Source organism: Coffea eugenioides, chromosome 4 (genome assembly GCF_003713205.1).
Source record: "Coffea eugenioides isolate CCC68of chromosome 4, Ceug_1.0, whole genome shotgun sequence".
In the NCBI taxonomy this organism is placed as follows: Eukaryota; Viridiplantae; Streptophyta; class Magnoliopsida; order Gentianales; family Rubiaceae; genus Coffea; species Coffea eugenioides.
The window spans coordinates 11,704,667-11,722,222 of NC_040038.1; the positions used below are offsets into that span (position 1 = coordinate 11,704,667).

At 34.6% G+C, this 17,556-nt stretch overlaps 2 protein-coding genes across 2 annotated transcripts; both read left to right on the plus strand.

Moving 5' to 3' along the window:
* The first annotated feature begins 6,325 nt into the window (after positions 1-6,325).
* Positions 6,326-6,947, plus strand: LOC113768936 (P24 oleosin-like). Its single transcript, XM_027313437.1, has one exon. It carries the CDS (start codon positions 6,397-6,399, stop codon positions 6,841-6,843), a length of 447 nt encoding a protein of 148 aa, XP_027169238.1. The 5' UTR covers positions 6,326-6,396; the 3' UTR covers positions 6,844-6,947.
* Positions 6,948-9,233: 2,286 nt separating this feature from the next.
* LOC113768048 (AP-1 complex subunit mu-2) lies at positions 9,234-17,296 on the plus strand. The gene is made up of 12 exons (XM_027312276.1): positions 9,234-9,395; positions 9,505-9,654; positions 11,082-11,228; positions 11,337-11,399; positions 11,479-11,655; positions 11,791-11,894; positions 13,762-13,869; positions 14,006-14,102; positions 14,307-14,404; positions 15,045-15,186; positions 15,269-15,391; positions 16,882-17,296. The coding sequence occupies exons 2-12, from the start codon at positions 9,526-9,528 to the stop codon at positions 16,978-16,980; spliced, it is 1,287 nt and encodes a 428-aa protein (XP_027168077.1). The 5' UTR covers positions 9,234-9,395; positions 9,505-9,525; the 3' UTR covers positions 16,981-17,296.
* The last annotated feature ends 260 nt before the right edge of the window (positions 17,297-17,556 follow it).

The following is a 17,556-nucleotide window of genomic DNA, read 5'->3' on the forward strand; positions in this document are numbered from 1 at the left end:
TGGCCACGCTAAATATTCAGTACATATTAACATATCTATCTATATAAGACTTGAGGAATGTCGTATTTTATATCAAATGACATTGACATGTTTCTCCATGAAATACATGAATCACAAGCCGTGAAACATTCAAAGAGGTTATTCTTTTTATTGAACTGAAAAACTTGCACGGCATTGATGGTAAATCTTTTTAGTCAGTATTAGGCATGGATGATGGTAACCATGTTTTTGCTTATGGTTAAATTACAACAACGTTCTTCTCTTTTTTTTTCTTTTTTCTTTTTGGGTTTAGATGGGTTTTCCAATAAAAAAGAGTAATTTTGATATCAAAATTGTTGTTTCCTAAAAGTGAAACAAATGTCTTAGGGTTCTTAATGTATCAAAATTGTTGTTTCCTAAACGTAATTTTAACATAGGGTTTTTTTTTTCACTGGGAACCCATTAAGAAAAGTCTTAGGTTTAATTTTTTTAAAAACTCTATATTTATACATTTAAAGTGGGAGTCTCGGATTTGATGTAAATATTATTAGTCACTTTTTAAATTTTCATTTTTACCTCATAAAAACTACTTTTTCTTTTAACTACCTAAACACGAGCGAGTTTTCAAGCTATTCACTCATAATTGTTGTGACTATCAAAATAACTATCATTTTGTAGGAATTAGAATTAAAAGAACAAAATATGCTTTAGTAATGAACAATTTATATGAAATTAATTCACATAAAACATAATTTATTTATAAATTACACATATATCAGGTGTACCCTTAGTACTAATTGAATAAAATGGTATAACTATCTAAATCCAAGAATGGACAATCAAGGCGAAATATCTGCATTTACACACTATTTTTAATATAAATTAAAGGATTAATCTTTCGTACACTAACAGTGCACACACTAGTAGTATGGAACGAATAACAACCATACAAAATATGAATTTGAAATTCAACTTTTGCCCATATATCATGAATATACTGTCGGTCGGTGTATACAAGATTTATTCTGAATTAAATATACTATCTAGTGTCCATCAAAGAATCACTGAAAAGAAATTCTTTGTATGTATATGGTTTTAAAGTGTATATAGCACTTAAATAATTGTTTTAACCAAAAATTGGAAAGATACGGCAAGAGACCAGTCGCCGCTAAGCACATGGTCAGATATACCAAAGAAGCCACCCACAGCTTTATCCGCAGACCTTATATGTATTGATGCTCTTCATTCATATGATGATGACCCTTCTTTATACCTTGTGATATATATATATATATATGAGTCTATGTACAGAGATTCAGAGGGCACGTTTAATTAATTAGGAAGATCATATCACTTCTTTAATTCGGATGATTTCCAATGATGATGGTCAGCCTTAATTAATGGGGATTTTTTCTAAAGAAAAGCAAAAAAAGACAGTGGATGGGTTTGTATAGTACTACTACACTTTATGAATGTAATTTTATATTTTCTCTAAGATTTTGTCAGTTTGATACCGATTTCCTCTGAAGATTTGAGATTCTTATTTAGATGCCAATCAAAGAGTTTAAAAACGTCAAGGAAAAGGGGAAGGGAATAAAGGGTGGCGGGGGCTTGCGTTCGGATTAGATCATCTTATTGTACTGCAATTGTTCTTGGGAAGAATATACATATACAATAGTTTCATATATATAGTTTATAATGACCTGCAACTAATATGCATCCTTGTTTTGAAGGCAAACTTGTGAAATCACATTATACTAGTCAAAAAAGTTTTTTTTTTTTTTTACTTTTTTGGAATAAATAGATAAGCTGTCAATTTGGTACAAGGTATACATATTTGCTTAGTTCCATCTATGATCTGTCTAATAACCAGGGGCAGAAAAAATTAGGGCATCCCACCAATTTCCTCTTTCCACTGTTCATAATTTATTATCTAGATCATTTTGAATGCAGGAAAGTAATTAAATAGATCAATTTATATGGTTAAGATACAAAAAAAAAAAATTTCAATTTTATCTACCAATTTCTTGACATTTACTTGATATTTCATGTTGAAATTGTTGGGCGAATTGTAAAATCTGATCTGTTTAAGTCAGAGTTTGCATACAACAATTAATCAAGAAATGCTGTTTAATTAGTATGGTGAAAAATAGTGTGCTTCCTTTGATCATTCCTCTCCTCCCTAGCTTTGTAAGAATGTTTAAAATCAAAATTTTCTTTTGGCAATCATGTTTCTGAAAATCTTTGGCTTTTAGCAGAGCTAGCCATTCATATACACCTTAATTGTCCCATCAGATGTGGAAATTTCTTCTTCAAAAAGTTGTTTATCAGAGGCATGAAAATGAGTAATATGTTCAAAGAAATTGCTCATTCAAGTGTAGTTATAAAATTAGCCACCAAAGAGGTGCTATTCAAAATTGGTCAAAGGGTAGTTCAAGACAGCAAAAATACAAATGCAGTGATTCAAAACCTTTCCCTAGCAAAAAATTTTATGTCGATCCAAAGTAATTACTTGGCATGCCTAGTAGTTGATCTGATACCAATAAAAAAGTTCTACGTGGATGTATAAAATTTCTCCTTCTCTACCGAAGTATAGCATAGCCTGAACTTATACCAACATGCAAGTCACTAGTAGTCACTACGCTCGCCCTAGTGGTTACCACCAATTAGAAGCATAAAAAAATATAAGTTAGATATTAACATACTTAAATAAAATACTAATAAACAGCATATAAGATAAATATTAATATATTTAATAAGCATACATATAGCTTTAAAAATAAGGATTAATATTTCTTACACAGACACTATATATACTGTCAACGTTGGATCATGACACATGTGCAAAAATTGATGAATGACAACAATGCAAAATTTGAATTTGAAATTCAAATTTTTGCACATGTGTCATGATCCAACGGTGATAGACTGATAGTGTATGCACTGTCAATGTATATAAGATTTATTCTAAAAATAATTACTAATAGAAGTAATACATATTTAAAAGTAAACATGTTGAGTTTTGGTTTGGCTCATGTTGGGCTGATTTATTGTTGTTCCAGCTTGGACTATTTTACATCAGGCCTATTTATGCCCAGGCCTTAATTTATTGTGTCGGGCAGATGGACGCTGCTGAACGAGCCTGGGGTCTTGACAATCCTATTATCCCAATTTTAATTCATATTCGCTTCTTTTATTTAAAAAAAAAAAATTAGACACGTAGCTTTCAATTACAGACAAGAGTTTCGAGTTAATTTGTTATGATATTAGTTTTAGAGTCTCCTTAAAAAAAAAATAAACAGAAAAAGAAGTGAAAATTTGCTATAAATTTGTAGTTAGAATATTTTAAAATTATCTTAACACCAAATAATTCAATTCAGATGAAATGAATCAAAGTAATTACATTTATTTAGCAACATTATTTTGACGATGACTAAGTTTGGGTGACGATGACAAAGTATTAGGCCTATTTTTTTTTTTTTTTCACTTAGGGGGTGTCTTAGCCTTTTTTTTTTTGCCAGACTAATCCCCCTAAGGCCAGCAGAGCCCTGACCAAGGATACCAGCAATTTTACCACAGCGGGAGTCGAACACGAAACCTTACCGTAAAAACGGAGTATTAGGCCTATTTAGATTGCCACTTTTTGGAAAAAAAAAATTCGTTTTCCATAAATATTTCTTCTATATAGTTTTCAATCATTTTTTTTCATCACATATACATCACATTCTAAAAAAGTGTTATAATAAATTTTCTCCAAAAACTTTCTAAAAAATGCCATCCGAATGTACTCTTATTAATTTGCAATATAGATATCCCGTATTATACTCTTGCATTATTTAATAATATGAAAAAATATATATAGTACGATTTTTACTTTATTTGTAGCGATAATTGATCTCTTCTATATCATGTTTATGTACTCTTGGAACATAACGGTCAATTTCAACGTAAATCATACTCTTGGATTTATATAAGAAATATACTATGTACTATGATCTAAAAAGCCAAATTCTTTTCTCCTATTAGAGTGTCATTAATTTTTAATTTGGAATAGGTCCAAAATTTTTGTTAAAGGTAATTAATAAAACATGTTACTTTTTAAGGGGGTAAATGTAGAATAAGGGAGGGATGCACAAAACTTCAAAGGATAATCTACATACAGAGAAAAGAATTTTCTTAAATTTAAGAGGGACAACACCACTAAAAGAGACAATTTCATGAAATTCAGGATATACAAATATGACACAAACTTAAAAATCTTAAAAATTTTCAAGATCATTATATAATTTTATTAAATTTGAGGGTGCAATTGCCCACCATCAGTCTTATGTGGCTCCATTGGGTGGCCCTATCTAAGGTGAAATACAAAGCAATTCGCCGTGAGGACACCAAGCATGCAGCCAGCTTCCTTGCCATGATACGCTGGTACTGAGTTGGATGTACGAAGAGATATGTTTCAAATTAATTGAGATGCCATGCCATGTAGAAAGTAATTAGTAGATTTTGTTATAGAATAATTTAAAGATGTTTAATTTGATTTAAATATAAGAGTAAATTTTATATATACTGATAGTATATACATTATCACCATTGGATCCATGATATATGTGCAAACGTTTAATTTTAAATTCAAATTTTACATATTTATCATTCATCCAATGTTGACAGTATATACACTATCAATGTAAAGAAAGATTAATCCTAAATATAATTTGGCCAAATGTCAGACGGATACTCTTGCTGGCAGCTCGTACTTAGTTTTGTGTGCCACTCATCTGTTTGAACCTGCTATACATAATTAATGCGTTCTTGGCTCAAATTTCGTCTACAAGATAAATGTTTAAATTGTAAGGAAAGAAAATGCCATGTAAATTGGCACAATCAACAACATGTACAGACTTAGATGAATAATACTTAATTATAATATCCTTATCCAAAAAATGCATAATCGGTTTGCAATGAGTGATAAGGTATTCAAGAATTCTTACGACGTTCAAAAATAATTATACTGCAACTATTTCTACTCCTCACTCGTTATAGGTTGGATTGTCCTAATACCAAACTTACGAGAGAAAAACATGATTATATTCAACACTAACTCCTACTATAAGGCATTAAGTATAAGCCAAATTCAGTTAGCCAAATGTCAGAGAGATACTCTTGATGGCACCATGTATTGTTTTGTGTGCCGCGTAGTTGTTTGAACGGGTTATGTGTTTGGATTGTAAATTATTTGAGATATTTTGACTGTAGCACTTTTTTGTGATGTGATGTATGTGAGATAAAAAGGTAATTGGAAAAATAAAAAGGTGTATTGAAAATTATAATGGTGATGTAAGCAAATAAATTTGGATAAATAATCTCCTGTCCAAACACATATGTAATGCCTGAACAATAATATTTTGTGTAAATACATTTTGTCTGGGGTGGGGTGGGTTAGTGGTTTGAGGAAAAGGAGTGTAAATTAGAAATTTTGAATTCGAATCCTTTCATTTATAATTTAAAAAAAAAAACTCTTTTTCATCTTTTAAACTTTCAATTTTATCCCTATAAAAATTAATTTTTACTCTAATCACCTAATCATATTTTGTCATATATAACTACTCATAGTCACTCTTAAGTATTGTAACTACCGAATTACTATAATCATATAAACCAAAGTTTTTTCATGAGAATTTTACATAATTTTTTTATACGTAACAAACAAAATCTATACAAAATTGATTCATTTTAATTATTCCCTAATTACACACATATTGAGTGCGCCCTTAACAATAGTTTAAATTACAAGGAGGGAGAATGCCGTGTACTTTGGCACAATTAACATGTAACGGCTTATATGAATAATAGTTGATCATAATATCCTTACTCAAAAATGCACAATTAGTTTATTTCAAGAATTCTTACACTGTTTAGAAATAGTTGCACTGACAATTATTTTTACCCCTCACCCATTATAGACTGGACTGCCCTGGTGCCAAACTTGTACTAGAGAAAAATATGATTAAGTCCAACATGATTAATCCAAATTCAATTAGCCAATGGTTTCTTTAAAATTTAAATTAAGAAAAGTAACAAATGATTGAAAAAAAAAAAACCAATGGGTTAAGTTAAAGAGCATAAGTGTCCATTAAATCCAATAAATATATAAACTGAAAAAAGCATCATCAATAGATGCTAACAAAATTGTGAAGTCATCATCATTACCAGACACCAAAATTTCCATGCAAAACTACTCTCCCTCTCTCAAACATGTGTCACCACCTTAATTCTACGTGTCCATTCTCCCTTCCCTTTAAATCCAGCACCTCACCACCACCGCCACCGCGCCCCATTTTCACCATCTTTAGTACCTCAAAAAGGAAAAAGCAAAAAAGCTCTGATTTTTTTCCCATAAGCTACCGTCCACCGCCCTTCATGGCTGAGCAGTACCAGCTGCAGCAACGCCCCACAGAGGCCGTCAAAAGCTTCCTTCCTCAGAAGGGTCCATCAACTTCACATGTGTTAGCAGTTGTCACGCTGCTCCCACTTGGGGGAGTCCTGCTGGGCCTTTCCGGGCTGATTCTCGTCGGAACGCTCATCGGGCTGGCGGTGACAACCCCGCTTTTCGTTATCTTTAGCCCCATTTTGGTCCCAGCTGTATTTACCCTAGGGCTGGCCCTGGCCGGGTTCTTGACCTCCGGTGCTTTCGGGATCACTGCACTTGCTTCATTGTCGTGGATGCTGAACTACATCCGACTCATGAAGGCGTCTTCCCAGGAGCAAATGGACCTCGCAAAGCGGCGCGTGCAGGACACTGCCGGCCAAGTTGGTCAGAAAGGGAGAGACGTGGGCCAGAGAACTCAAGATGTAGCTAGAGCATGAGCTCGTGAAGTGGGCTTTGTGTCACGAGCTCGGCCCAATTTTGTATTGGGTTTTGATGTTCGTTATGTTTCTGATCCTTGTTAATCTTGCCTATGGCTTTTATATTTCTCCCTTTTTTTTTGCACTCTTTTTTTTTTTCTGGATTAACAAGAGAGAATAAATGCAACTCACATAATTCGGAATATTGTGAATGAGTCTCAAATAGAGAGAAATAGCTGGGGTTCACGAGTGGTATGAAATAACTTCATAAAATCTCACAAACGTATTTTTGATAGCAGAAGTGGAAGAAATGTGAAAAAAATAAAGGTGAAGTAATTAATAAAGGTGAAAAAAAAAGAAGAAATGTGGTGAAGTAGAAGAATTGGGGAGAAAGCAAAATAAAGGTGAAAAAAGTAATTAACTTTCTTCTTAATTTTGGAAATTTTAAAAATTCTCCACGAAAAGAAACAATTTAGGGCCCTTTTTTTTAATTGATGGGAAAAAATTGGAAGAAAACCTAAAAATGAAAAAAAAATTGGTAGAAATTGGAAGTCTCTTGCTACTGTTACTCATATCCTCTTTGGTTTTCGGGTTTTATTTAGTCTCCCTGCCAAAAAAAATGAAATTCTTAACATCCCAAACACTGATTTTCCTTCATCTCCTCCTTAAAATTTCCTCTTATTCCCCAATTTTAACTAAACTCACAATTTAGGAATTATATTTTATCCCAAATAAATAAACGAATAAATTTATGGTTAATTCACAATTCCAACCGTGCATTGTAGTTTCAATGTGACCAAAATAGATATTCTATCCACCAAACATAAATAATCAATTCTATTGTTTTAGTATCCACATATGCAGTGTGGAATAAATTTAGTAATTAGTAATAATTCATATGCAACTCAATATATTTATATACTATTGGTTTGTTTGGAAGTGTGCTTTTTTGGGGTTTGTATTAGACAAAATTTTTAACAACTTTATCAACATTAACATCAAAAAATACCTCAAAATATAAAAAAACACACGCCATCTTCCTCTTCTACCACTATCCTCCCATCTCAACTCACTGGCCACTGCCACCACCGACCCTACCATTGCCGGCTCTGGCATCAATCGTGCCAGCTAACTTTTCTTTTTTTTTGTCCCTTTTTTTATCTTCTTTTCCTCCCTCTTCTCCTCTTTCTTTTCTCTTTTCCTCCTTTTTCCCTCCTCTCCGCCACCCCCTCTTCCCCCAATTCATCGCCCCCCCCCCCTCGACTAGTGGGGGGAGACATGGGTGGTGAAGGGAGAAAGAAGGCAGTGGCAAGGAAAGGGGGAAAGAAAAGGAGAAGGGAGAGAGGAGGAAGGAAGAAAAGAGAAAGAGGGAAGAGGAGAAGGAAGGGGAGAGAGAAAAAGAAAAAAAGGGTGGCTGCAGACAGTAGCGGCGAGAGGCAACAGCCAGTTAGGAGGAAGAAGAAAGAGCTTATTTGATACAGGGATGTAAAGGAAGAAGAGGAAGGGAGGAGAGAAAGGTAAAAAAGAAAGAAAAGGAAAAAGGAAATGAAAAGTAATAAAAAAATAAAATTTTTTATTTTTTTAAAATCCTAAATATACAAAAGTTTTTCTACTGATTCTATAATAAATTACAATAAAATTTTATACAAACACTTAAAAAACATACCTTTGAAGTTGACCCACTATTTCACACATTGCTACGATTTTCAAAATAATATAGAATTGAAATTATTTTTTTAAGTAAAAATAAATTCTGAACTTTAAATAGGGTTGAAACCCCCTAAATTAAAGATCGAGAGGATTCTAATTCCTTGTTCTCTTCTCATTTTCGGTATTATTTCCTCATTTCTTAAATCCTATTTTCTCCTATAGAAAAAATTAAACAAAAAATTCCAAACTTCAAACATCTAAACTTCAGATAGAGTGGTAAATTAGTCAGACAGTAAATTTTTTCCAAAAAGGAGAACTAACTTCCAAATTTCAAACCTCTAACAATAGCTTCAGATACAAAAGACAAATTAGTTAGTAATATTTTTTTTCAAGATAACTATGGCTAAATTAAAATAGATAGTCAACACCAAAATAAATAACTAAACAAATAAATAAAATAGATTCATTTTTTATTTTTTTAAGGATTAATTTTTCAAAAAATTGCAAGTTTTTTTAAGTCAAAAAAAAGTTTGGATTAGCTGTTTTTGTAAGTGTTTTTGAAAAATTTTATTGTAACAAAGTTTTTATAGTATATTTTAGAAAATATTTTGAGATATTTAAGAGTAGAAGAGTTTTTAAAATATATTTTGAGATATTTTTTAAACATTAAAAAAATTTAGAGTAATTTTTAAAATATTTTTTTTTTAAAAACTCTTTAATCCAAACAGAGCCGCAAGTAACTTGCTCCAGTTTCTCTCCAACAGAGGAAGTACCAGAAGAAGAAAGAAAGAACACCAACCCAAGACATTCAACAAAAACACAAGCAAAACAACTTTGTCAGATATCAAAAAATCCCATCTTCAATTACCGCCAGGCCACTCATTATTCAGCTGAGAGCTGATTGATCTACTACTCATTTTGTGGTACTGCAACTCAATTCCATTTTTCTTGAAAAACCAAATTTTAACGAGCCCTTTTCACAGATTTAAGCGAATTTGAAGAAAGATTGAATTTTTATTGTTTTTGTTGCAGGTGGTTGTTGGTTCATCAGCAATGGTGGGCGCCACATCGGCGCTTTTCGTCTTGGACATCAAGGGTCGATGCTTGATCAGCCGGGATTATCGTGGGGACATCTCTGCTGTTCAAGCTGAAAAGTTTTTTGCTAAGCTTCTGGAGAAAGAGGTGATTTATGTGAGGATATTGATATTTTGAGAGGTGAAAATGTGGTAGGATTACTGAATTATGATGTGGCTTCTAATGAGAAAAGGAAGAGGATGATCAATTATGTGGATGCATTAGGATTTAATGATCTAAATGGCAGCTTTTCATTTTGAAACTTTTGGATTTGAAGCATGATTTCTGGAGAATGAACTGGCATTGCTTCTTTTCTGGCTTGAATTTGGATAAAGTAGCATACAGGGAAGTATTTGTACTTTAGTCATTGACTTTAAAACTGGAAAATGCTGCGTTTAATTTTTTAAAAGAGGCCATGATATCTTGATTTAATTAATCAAGTCTTTTCCGGTTTTGGATGGTGGAAAAAATATGGAGGAGTTGAAGGTGAAGTAAAGGTGGGGAAATTATGGAAATAGAATGAGCAAAATTTGAAGGAAAGTGATACGACAATGAGATGAAAATTTTTGAAGTAGCAACTTGAATTGTGAATACGCAATTCTTGAAGAGGCTGCCTTGCTTAAAGTTTAATTGCAAGTTATTTTTAGCTGTGGTTTTGTGTGCATCAGTTGTCAATAGGAGATAAGCCAAACTCTCAACTATTTGAGTTGAGTGGAACTTATCGTGTGACACCAGACGAATATATGAGTGTAATAAGGATGAAAGAAGGCTCAATATAATTGTGGCCATTGTTTGGATTGTTATCTGGTGCAACTGATTAATCAAAATATTTCGTTGTTTATGAAAACCTAATTTCTCCATACTGATTCTTTGCAACTGAACAGCATGATTCTTTGCAACTGAACAGCATGTAGAAAATTCATCTGAGTCTCTTTTTTCCATGATCTGAAAGGACAAGAGCTCGGATCGAATCGGTAATGATCCCTGAAGAGGACTCGAACCTCCACGCTCTTTAGCACGAGATTTTGAGTCTCGTGTGTCTACCATTTCACCACCAAGGCATGAATCGTATTCCATGAATATGATATCTATCTAGTGTGATGTATAGAATATATGACAAAGGTGGGGTATTTCTATTGATCAGTCATGTCCTGCAAGTAGTTTCCAGTTCATAAACTCTTGATTTGGTGTTATAATGTCATCAGTTAGTTAAACATGACTAAATTCTTTAAACATGGTTAGCCACATGCAATGAAGATGCTAAAATTACTAGAAACTGTAGTTCTACATTAGTAAAGGGAGCAATTCAAGAAGCTAATCAATCTTGTTAGGAACTTTTGCTCCTTTTTTCCCCTTAATCTTCTTGATCTCTCCTTGCCTGGAATGTGATTACTGGATACATATTTGTGGTTACAGCTTTGGCGTTCATTCATTCCTATCTGCTTCCTGGTTTAGTTTTTTGGATAATTAAAGTTGTACTGTATTCGACTGATTATTTGTATTTGTCTGCCCAATGTGGTCTTGATCTGTTATAGGGTGACATAGAGTCTCATGGTCCTGTATGTTATGATGATGGTGTGACCTATATGTTTATTCAACACAACAACGTTTTCTTGATGACGGCGTCAAGGCAAAACTCTAACGCTGCCAGCCTTCTCCTTTTCCTGCATCGTGTAGTTGATGTAAGTGGTCTAGCCAATCATAGTTTTATTTTGTTTTGGATACAATAGGAATCTTAAATGACTATTTAAACATTTTTTTCTTTTTACCATGGTTGATTCTTGTTGCAGGTTTTCAAGCATTATTTTGAAGAGCTCGAGGAGGAGTCCTTGAGAGATAATTTTGTTGTTGTGGTGAGTGTGAAGAACAAATTTCTTTTTTCCCTACATGATGTTCTATGCCTCACATGAATATGGAACGCCCTAATTGCAGTACGAATTACTTGATGAGATGATGGACTTTGGTTACCCTCAATACACGGAAGCGAAGATTCTTAGTGAGTTTATCAAGACTGATGCATACAGAATGGAGGTCACTCAGCGCCCCCCTATGGCTGTGACAAATGCAGTTTCATGGCGCAGTGAAGGAATAGTGTATAAGAAAAATGAAGTATGCCAAGCTTCTTTTTTGTTTTTTCCTTGTTACTTTGAATTGAATTCCTTAGTGATGAAACTCCTGAATTTATCAGTAAAAGGGAAAAAAAAGAAGAAAAAAAACTAAGCTTCTATTTTCATGTTGTATCAGGTATTCCTGGATGTGGTAGAAAGTGTAAATATACTGGTGAACAGCAATGGCCAAATAGTTCGTTCAGAAGTGATTGGGGCTCTGAAAATGAGAACCTATTTGAGGTGCTTGGCTTAACCTTATTTCCTGTTGATGAGTTGTACTTTTCCTTGCATATGGTTCTTTATGCATTACAATGTAGGGTTTCATGGCTAAGAAAACTCCTCATTTAAGTGCACAAAGAAGACTACAAATGACATGGTTTGTTTTTCCTTCTCTCAACAGCTCTGTGTCTGCTAAGTCACAAAAAGATTGGATTCCATGTTTGTTGAAATTAATGAATGATGCAAAAGAAATAAATTAAAGGCCAAAAAGAAGAGATTGAAGCAGATGGACTCTCTTCAGAATTTGATCAACGAAACTTGAAAGATGAAAATGGTTGTATATACTAGGTTTTTCCATGGTAAATAGAGAACTATGATACTGAAATAGGAATATTTATCCCAGGCCACTGTCCAAATAATGATGCTTTTCATGATTGAGGTGGTACTTTTTTCTAATGTCATTGTAGCTTCTTTTTGGAAGGTGAAGGCATAGTCAAGTGTTCACTTGGGTTATTGATCTGTAAACTGGAAAAGTTGGTTTAGTTTTTATCATCCTATGGTTGTGGAAGTGAAACTTATCTGGTGACAAGAAAATCATCACTCTGAAGTCAAATATACCGAACCATGAATCAGAGTGTTGGCGGATTGAATCAGAAACTTAATTCTGGCTCTATCAATTAAAATTTTTGATAATTTGTGGCATATTGTCGTTAGTCGACATGGATGATGCAGTAGTCATATCATGATACAGTTTTGTGTTTGCCTACCAAGTTTTATGGTAGAATTATCTGCAGAAAAATTAACTCATGCATTTTTGCATTTTGGCAGAGGTTTTTCTGAAAACTATAAGACAGTTATCCTTTGGGCTATTGTGCAATTGGTGATGTCTTTAGCTTTGTTTCTTGGGGCTCTAGTTTCTTCTTGTATCATAGTGATCATTCCATCTTTCTCAAAGTGCCTTGCCTTACTGTCTTTTGATAGTTTCTGACTTCTTTATCACAGTCTAGTTACGTCTAAACTGATTAATATGTAATGCCAGCAACATGAGAACATGATGGTTGAGCGAAAGAATGAATTATTGTGTCAGCTCATTTAGACTAACATGCTGTAGAAAATGTCTGCGTTGTCTGCATCTGGAGGATCTTTCCATATTCACTATTTCTGACATTCTTATGTCGCAAATATCCCATGTCAGTGACACAAATCTTGCACTTATAAGCATTTGGGTCTCCTAAAATACATTGGTTCTTAGAGCATCAAATTGTGATATCTTTATACTAGATCCAGGTGGCAGGGGTGGGGGAGAATAGTGATTGTTGCATCTATATAAGATCCAGTGTATGTGATGGTAGCTAGTTTAGAGTCACTTGGCCTCCATGAATAGGTCAATTATGCCAGGTCTCATGTAATGCTCCAGAAAAAGGAACATCCTTTTTGAAGTTATGCTTCTTGTAACTGCAGTGCCAATCGAGTTAATTGCTTAGAGTAGAATTCGGCAGACTCTCTTTCTTTTTGAGACTTCAGATACTCTGTCCATATTTCTTGTTAATGAAGAATTGTTTCTTTATTGAGAACCCTAGGGTTAGGTAAATCACCAATATTTTGTAGTTTGGCTTGTTTTCACCTGATAAACAAAGCTTCAACAGGGACCCAAGTAATCATTCTTTTTCTTATGTTTTCGCTAGGTTTGTATACATAAACATGTAAACACAGATCATAGGCCAAAAGACTGTATCTTGTGTTAGTTACTTTTTTACTGAAATTCCTTTCTGGTGGATGAAACATGTTCATGAAAGGGGTTTGTTAGCATTTTTATTGGTTGAGTTATCATTTTCTAGCAATGATTTCCTAATGCTGTTAGATTACAATTCATGCTTTTTTTTTGCAGTGGCATGCCTGAGTGTAAGCTAGGCCTTAATGACAGAGTTCTTTTGGAAGCTCAAGGTCGTTCTACAAAAGGAAAAGCTATTGATTTAGATGATATCAAATTTCACCAGTAAGCTTCAGTTCCTTTCCCCTTCCCGCCCCCCATGTGAGTGCTTTATAAATGAGACACACTCATGCTATTCTCACAATGAGAACTTCATGTTCTCTCAGAATCTTGTGCTTGATCATTTCATGTTTACTGTTAGGTGTGTACGTTTGGCTCGGTTTGAAAATGACCGAACAATAGCTTTCATACCACCTGATGGTACATTTGATCTCATGACATATAGACTTAGTACTCAGGTGCGCTTTATATCCTCCACTAGTCTTTTTGTCTACTGTGTATCACTAGAATAATGAGTCTGCATAGGGTTTAGTTGGCTCATTGTAGGTGATGCCTAGTTAATTTGTATGGGATGAATACAAGGCATTGAGCATGTAGATTCTCTTGCTTTTGTTTTGGTTTTGGATATTGAGATCCTGAGCTAGCACTTCTGAAAATTTCAGGTAAAACCACTAATTTGGGTGGAAGCTCAAGTTGAAAGGCACTCAAGGAGTAGGGTTGAATTTACCGTAAAGGCCAGGAGCCAATTCAAAGAGCGCAGGTGAATGGTTGTTTGTTTCTGAACTGTGGAAATAGGTTTTGTCTTGCAAAAGTTGCTTTTCACAGATTATGTATTTATACTGGTATTTTTTGCCTTTATTGGTACTTGATTTGGTTCCTAGGCATGCTATTTTTGTATCCCTAAGTGCGAGTCCTTCAGCATTATGTAGTAGAGGCGTCACAGAGCTCAAGACCACATCCATATATTTTTTATAACATGTTGACATCATCATTTTTGTTGATATAATTGGCTGACGTTGCATTTCAATTCATGAAGCGTTATCTATTTCATCTGTGGACCCTCCACATCATGAGAGCAATGCAATTATTCAATCCTAGATACTGTTTGGTGAGGCCAAGAGGAAAAACCAGGCATGGCCGCCCTCATGAGGCCTTGGTGGGACTGAGTGTATTGTAGCCTTAGCCTTTTGCATGTACATAAGCAATTGTTGTCATTCTATAAGTCTGTCACAATATGGTTGAAGCACAGCTATCTTGACGTTCTCTATTGTTTGAGAAACCTATGCAAAATAAATTTATAGTTTTACTTTAAAATCTTTTCAAAGAAATTTTAAGTTTGACTTTCAGAAATCTGTGCAAAGACTTAATAGTTTTACTGTTACATCTCCATCATGGTTCAGCACTGCAACAAATGTGGAAATCGAGTTGCCTTTGCCATCTGATGCAATGAATCCCAATGTACGAACCTCAATGGGATCTGCTACTTATGCACCAGAGAAGGATGCATTATTATGGAAAATTAAATCTTTTCCTGGTAATAAGGTATGAGTTTCATGGAAGAGCTCCGTACTTTGCTGTCATTCCTTGTCAAGCAATCTTTTACCTTCAATTTTGACGTTCATAGGAGTATCTCCTAAGGGCTGAGTTTCGGCTTCCTAGTATAAGTTCTGAAGATGCAGCTCCTGACAGAAAAGCTCCTATTCGTCTGAAGTTTGAGATTCCATATTTTACTGTCTCTGGTATTCAGGTATGAGAAGTTGGTTGGCATTTGTCTCAATGAAGTCAGAATTTAGTCTCATTTGGTGCAGGGATATTATATTAAGAGTTCCCTACATGCTTATGGCTAAAACATTTTTGTTGAGGATCATATGGTTTCTCTGTAAATGTTCAAAACCAGTCCTTCCATTTGACTGGATAAGAATGAATTTTAGTCTTATTCCTATGACTAACCAAAAAAATGTGAGAATAGTATACTTCTTTGTTACACGGCTCTAAAAAAGAAAGGCATTAAAAGATCAGTTACATTATCCTTTGGTGCATGTGCACAATCAGTTATACGTGTTAATAAATATCAGTGACACTTGTTGGTGGAAAGAGGCCATTTTCCAAGAGTAGCTCTGAGTAGAGTTTGACTATAATAACCTTGGTCCTATTCCTCATTTTAATTACTTGAAGTTTATTTATTTTTATGCGTAGGTGTAAGTCCAGTCATGGGAAAACTATGGAAGGAAAAGTGGGGGGAAAAATTGCAGCTGTTGCTTAAGTGCCTCTCCCCTCTCTTCTCTGTAAAACTAACTATTGCTGTAAACCACCCAACTATTGTTTGAAATATTTGCCATGGAAGATTTCTGCTAGTGGAAGACAGAAGGCAGGGGAAAGGGGCTGCTGTAGCACATGAGAATGGAGATGGTGAGGTGTGCGCAGAGGGCAGGCTGAAAGGTCTGAGGAAGTTTGATGTGGGTGTGGGTAGTCCCTCGGCATAAAACGGTGCAATCGGCTAAGGCTAGCAGGGGCAAGTTTTTTGGGGAAAGAGACCTATTTTTGGTGTAGGGAGGTTGGGGTGGGTTTTAGTCTAGGCCCTCTAGGTTGTAGTAGTTAGCGATTTGGCAGAAATGGGTTTAGTATGTGAGGAAGCTTCTGGGAGCTACTAGGTACCTGGAGATGAAGGATTTCAGGTCTGGGGTTGGGTTCTGGCAGACCCAAGTTTTTTCTGTCCGGTTGCCACAACTTTATGAACTGAATCCAACTGGCTAGCAGTGAAGTTATGCTCTTTTAGCTTTATTGGGTTATTGAGATTTAAAGTGATTTAGTGCCGAAACTTTAAGATGGTAATATAAGGTGGTCCTGCAGCTTTCTTGGTTGTGATGCTAATTGCTGCCAAGTTCTTTACAGTTTCAGATAGACCCTGGGTAGTAGATTTATATCTGACAGTTATTTTGTTTGTTAGACTATGCAAGAGAAAATAGAAAAAAAGAGGGGGGAGGGGCGGTTTGTTCTGGAATTCTTCATTTCATCACAATTCATATGTGAAATTTGGGATAGGGAGGAAGATTCTCTAATGGAACTAAAAACTCAAAACATGCATGCTTTCATGGTTCCTGTCTCATGGACAGGATATATATTTTGCCTTTGCTGAATTAAGTTGAAAAGCTTCTATATGCCCCCTACCGTTTTAAGTATTTTTGTAATTTTGGATTTGTCATAACGATCAACCAAACGTGTTTGTGCATTGAACAGGTTCGATATCTTAAGATCATTGAGAAAAGTGGATATCAGGCACTTCCATGGGTTAGATACATAACAATGGCTGGTGAATATGAACTAAGGCTTATCTGAAAGCAGCCTGCAGTTGCTGTGGATTCTGATGACTTTGTAGCAAGCTATCAGTAAGTGTATTATCCAAAGTCATTACTCGATGCTTCATTCATGAGGGCCTTTGAGCATTTTTGTGAGTTCTTCAATGAAGTTGCGTATGGTAGAATCAGTACTGAACCTCTTATTAAGCTTGTTCATAGTTGCATCAGATTGCTTCTAGCAGGATGTTTTCATTAGGAGCTTATGCTTGTTCATTCTCAACATTGTCAAATTCTGCCATGCAAATTAACGCTACATCACTGGTTTTATATATTCAATTCTTCAGATTACCTTCTCAGGGTTTGCATCTATAGCCTTTACCTATCTGGGATTGACTTTGCTGTTCCTGTTATAGTTTTGTTTTATTTTGTTCTGTACTTTTCTCCCCGCCTTGGCAACTGAGGACGACAACAAAGTCGGCGAAGCCATATTAGCACACAACCAGATCACAGAAATGAAAGTAAACATCACCAAAACCTAGTACTGCTTATCTTTTGGAATACGTTCTAATCTATGTAGTTCTACTTCCATATATGCTAATACATATATATTCAGAAT

Excerpts from the sequence above, each read along its gene's own strand:
- LOC113768936 (XM_027313437.1), top strand. The coding sequence starts at position 6,397 with ATGGCTGAGCAGTACCAGCTGCAGCAACGCCCCACAGAGGCCGTCAAA.
- LOC113768048 (XM_027312276.1), top strand. The coding sequence starts at position 9,526 with ATGGTGGGCGCCACATCGGCGCTTTTCGTCTTGGACATCAAGGGTCGA. Across the intron at positions 9,655-11,081 it reads CTAAGCTTCTGGAGAAAGAG|GGTGACATAGAGTCTCATGG; the intron begins GTGATTTATGTG and ends GATCTGTTATAG. Across the intron at positions 13,870-14,005 it reads GATGATATCAAATTTCACCA|GTGTGTACGTTTGGCTCGGT; the intron begins GTAAGCTTCAGT and ends GTTTACTGTTAG.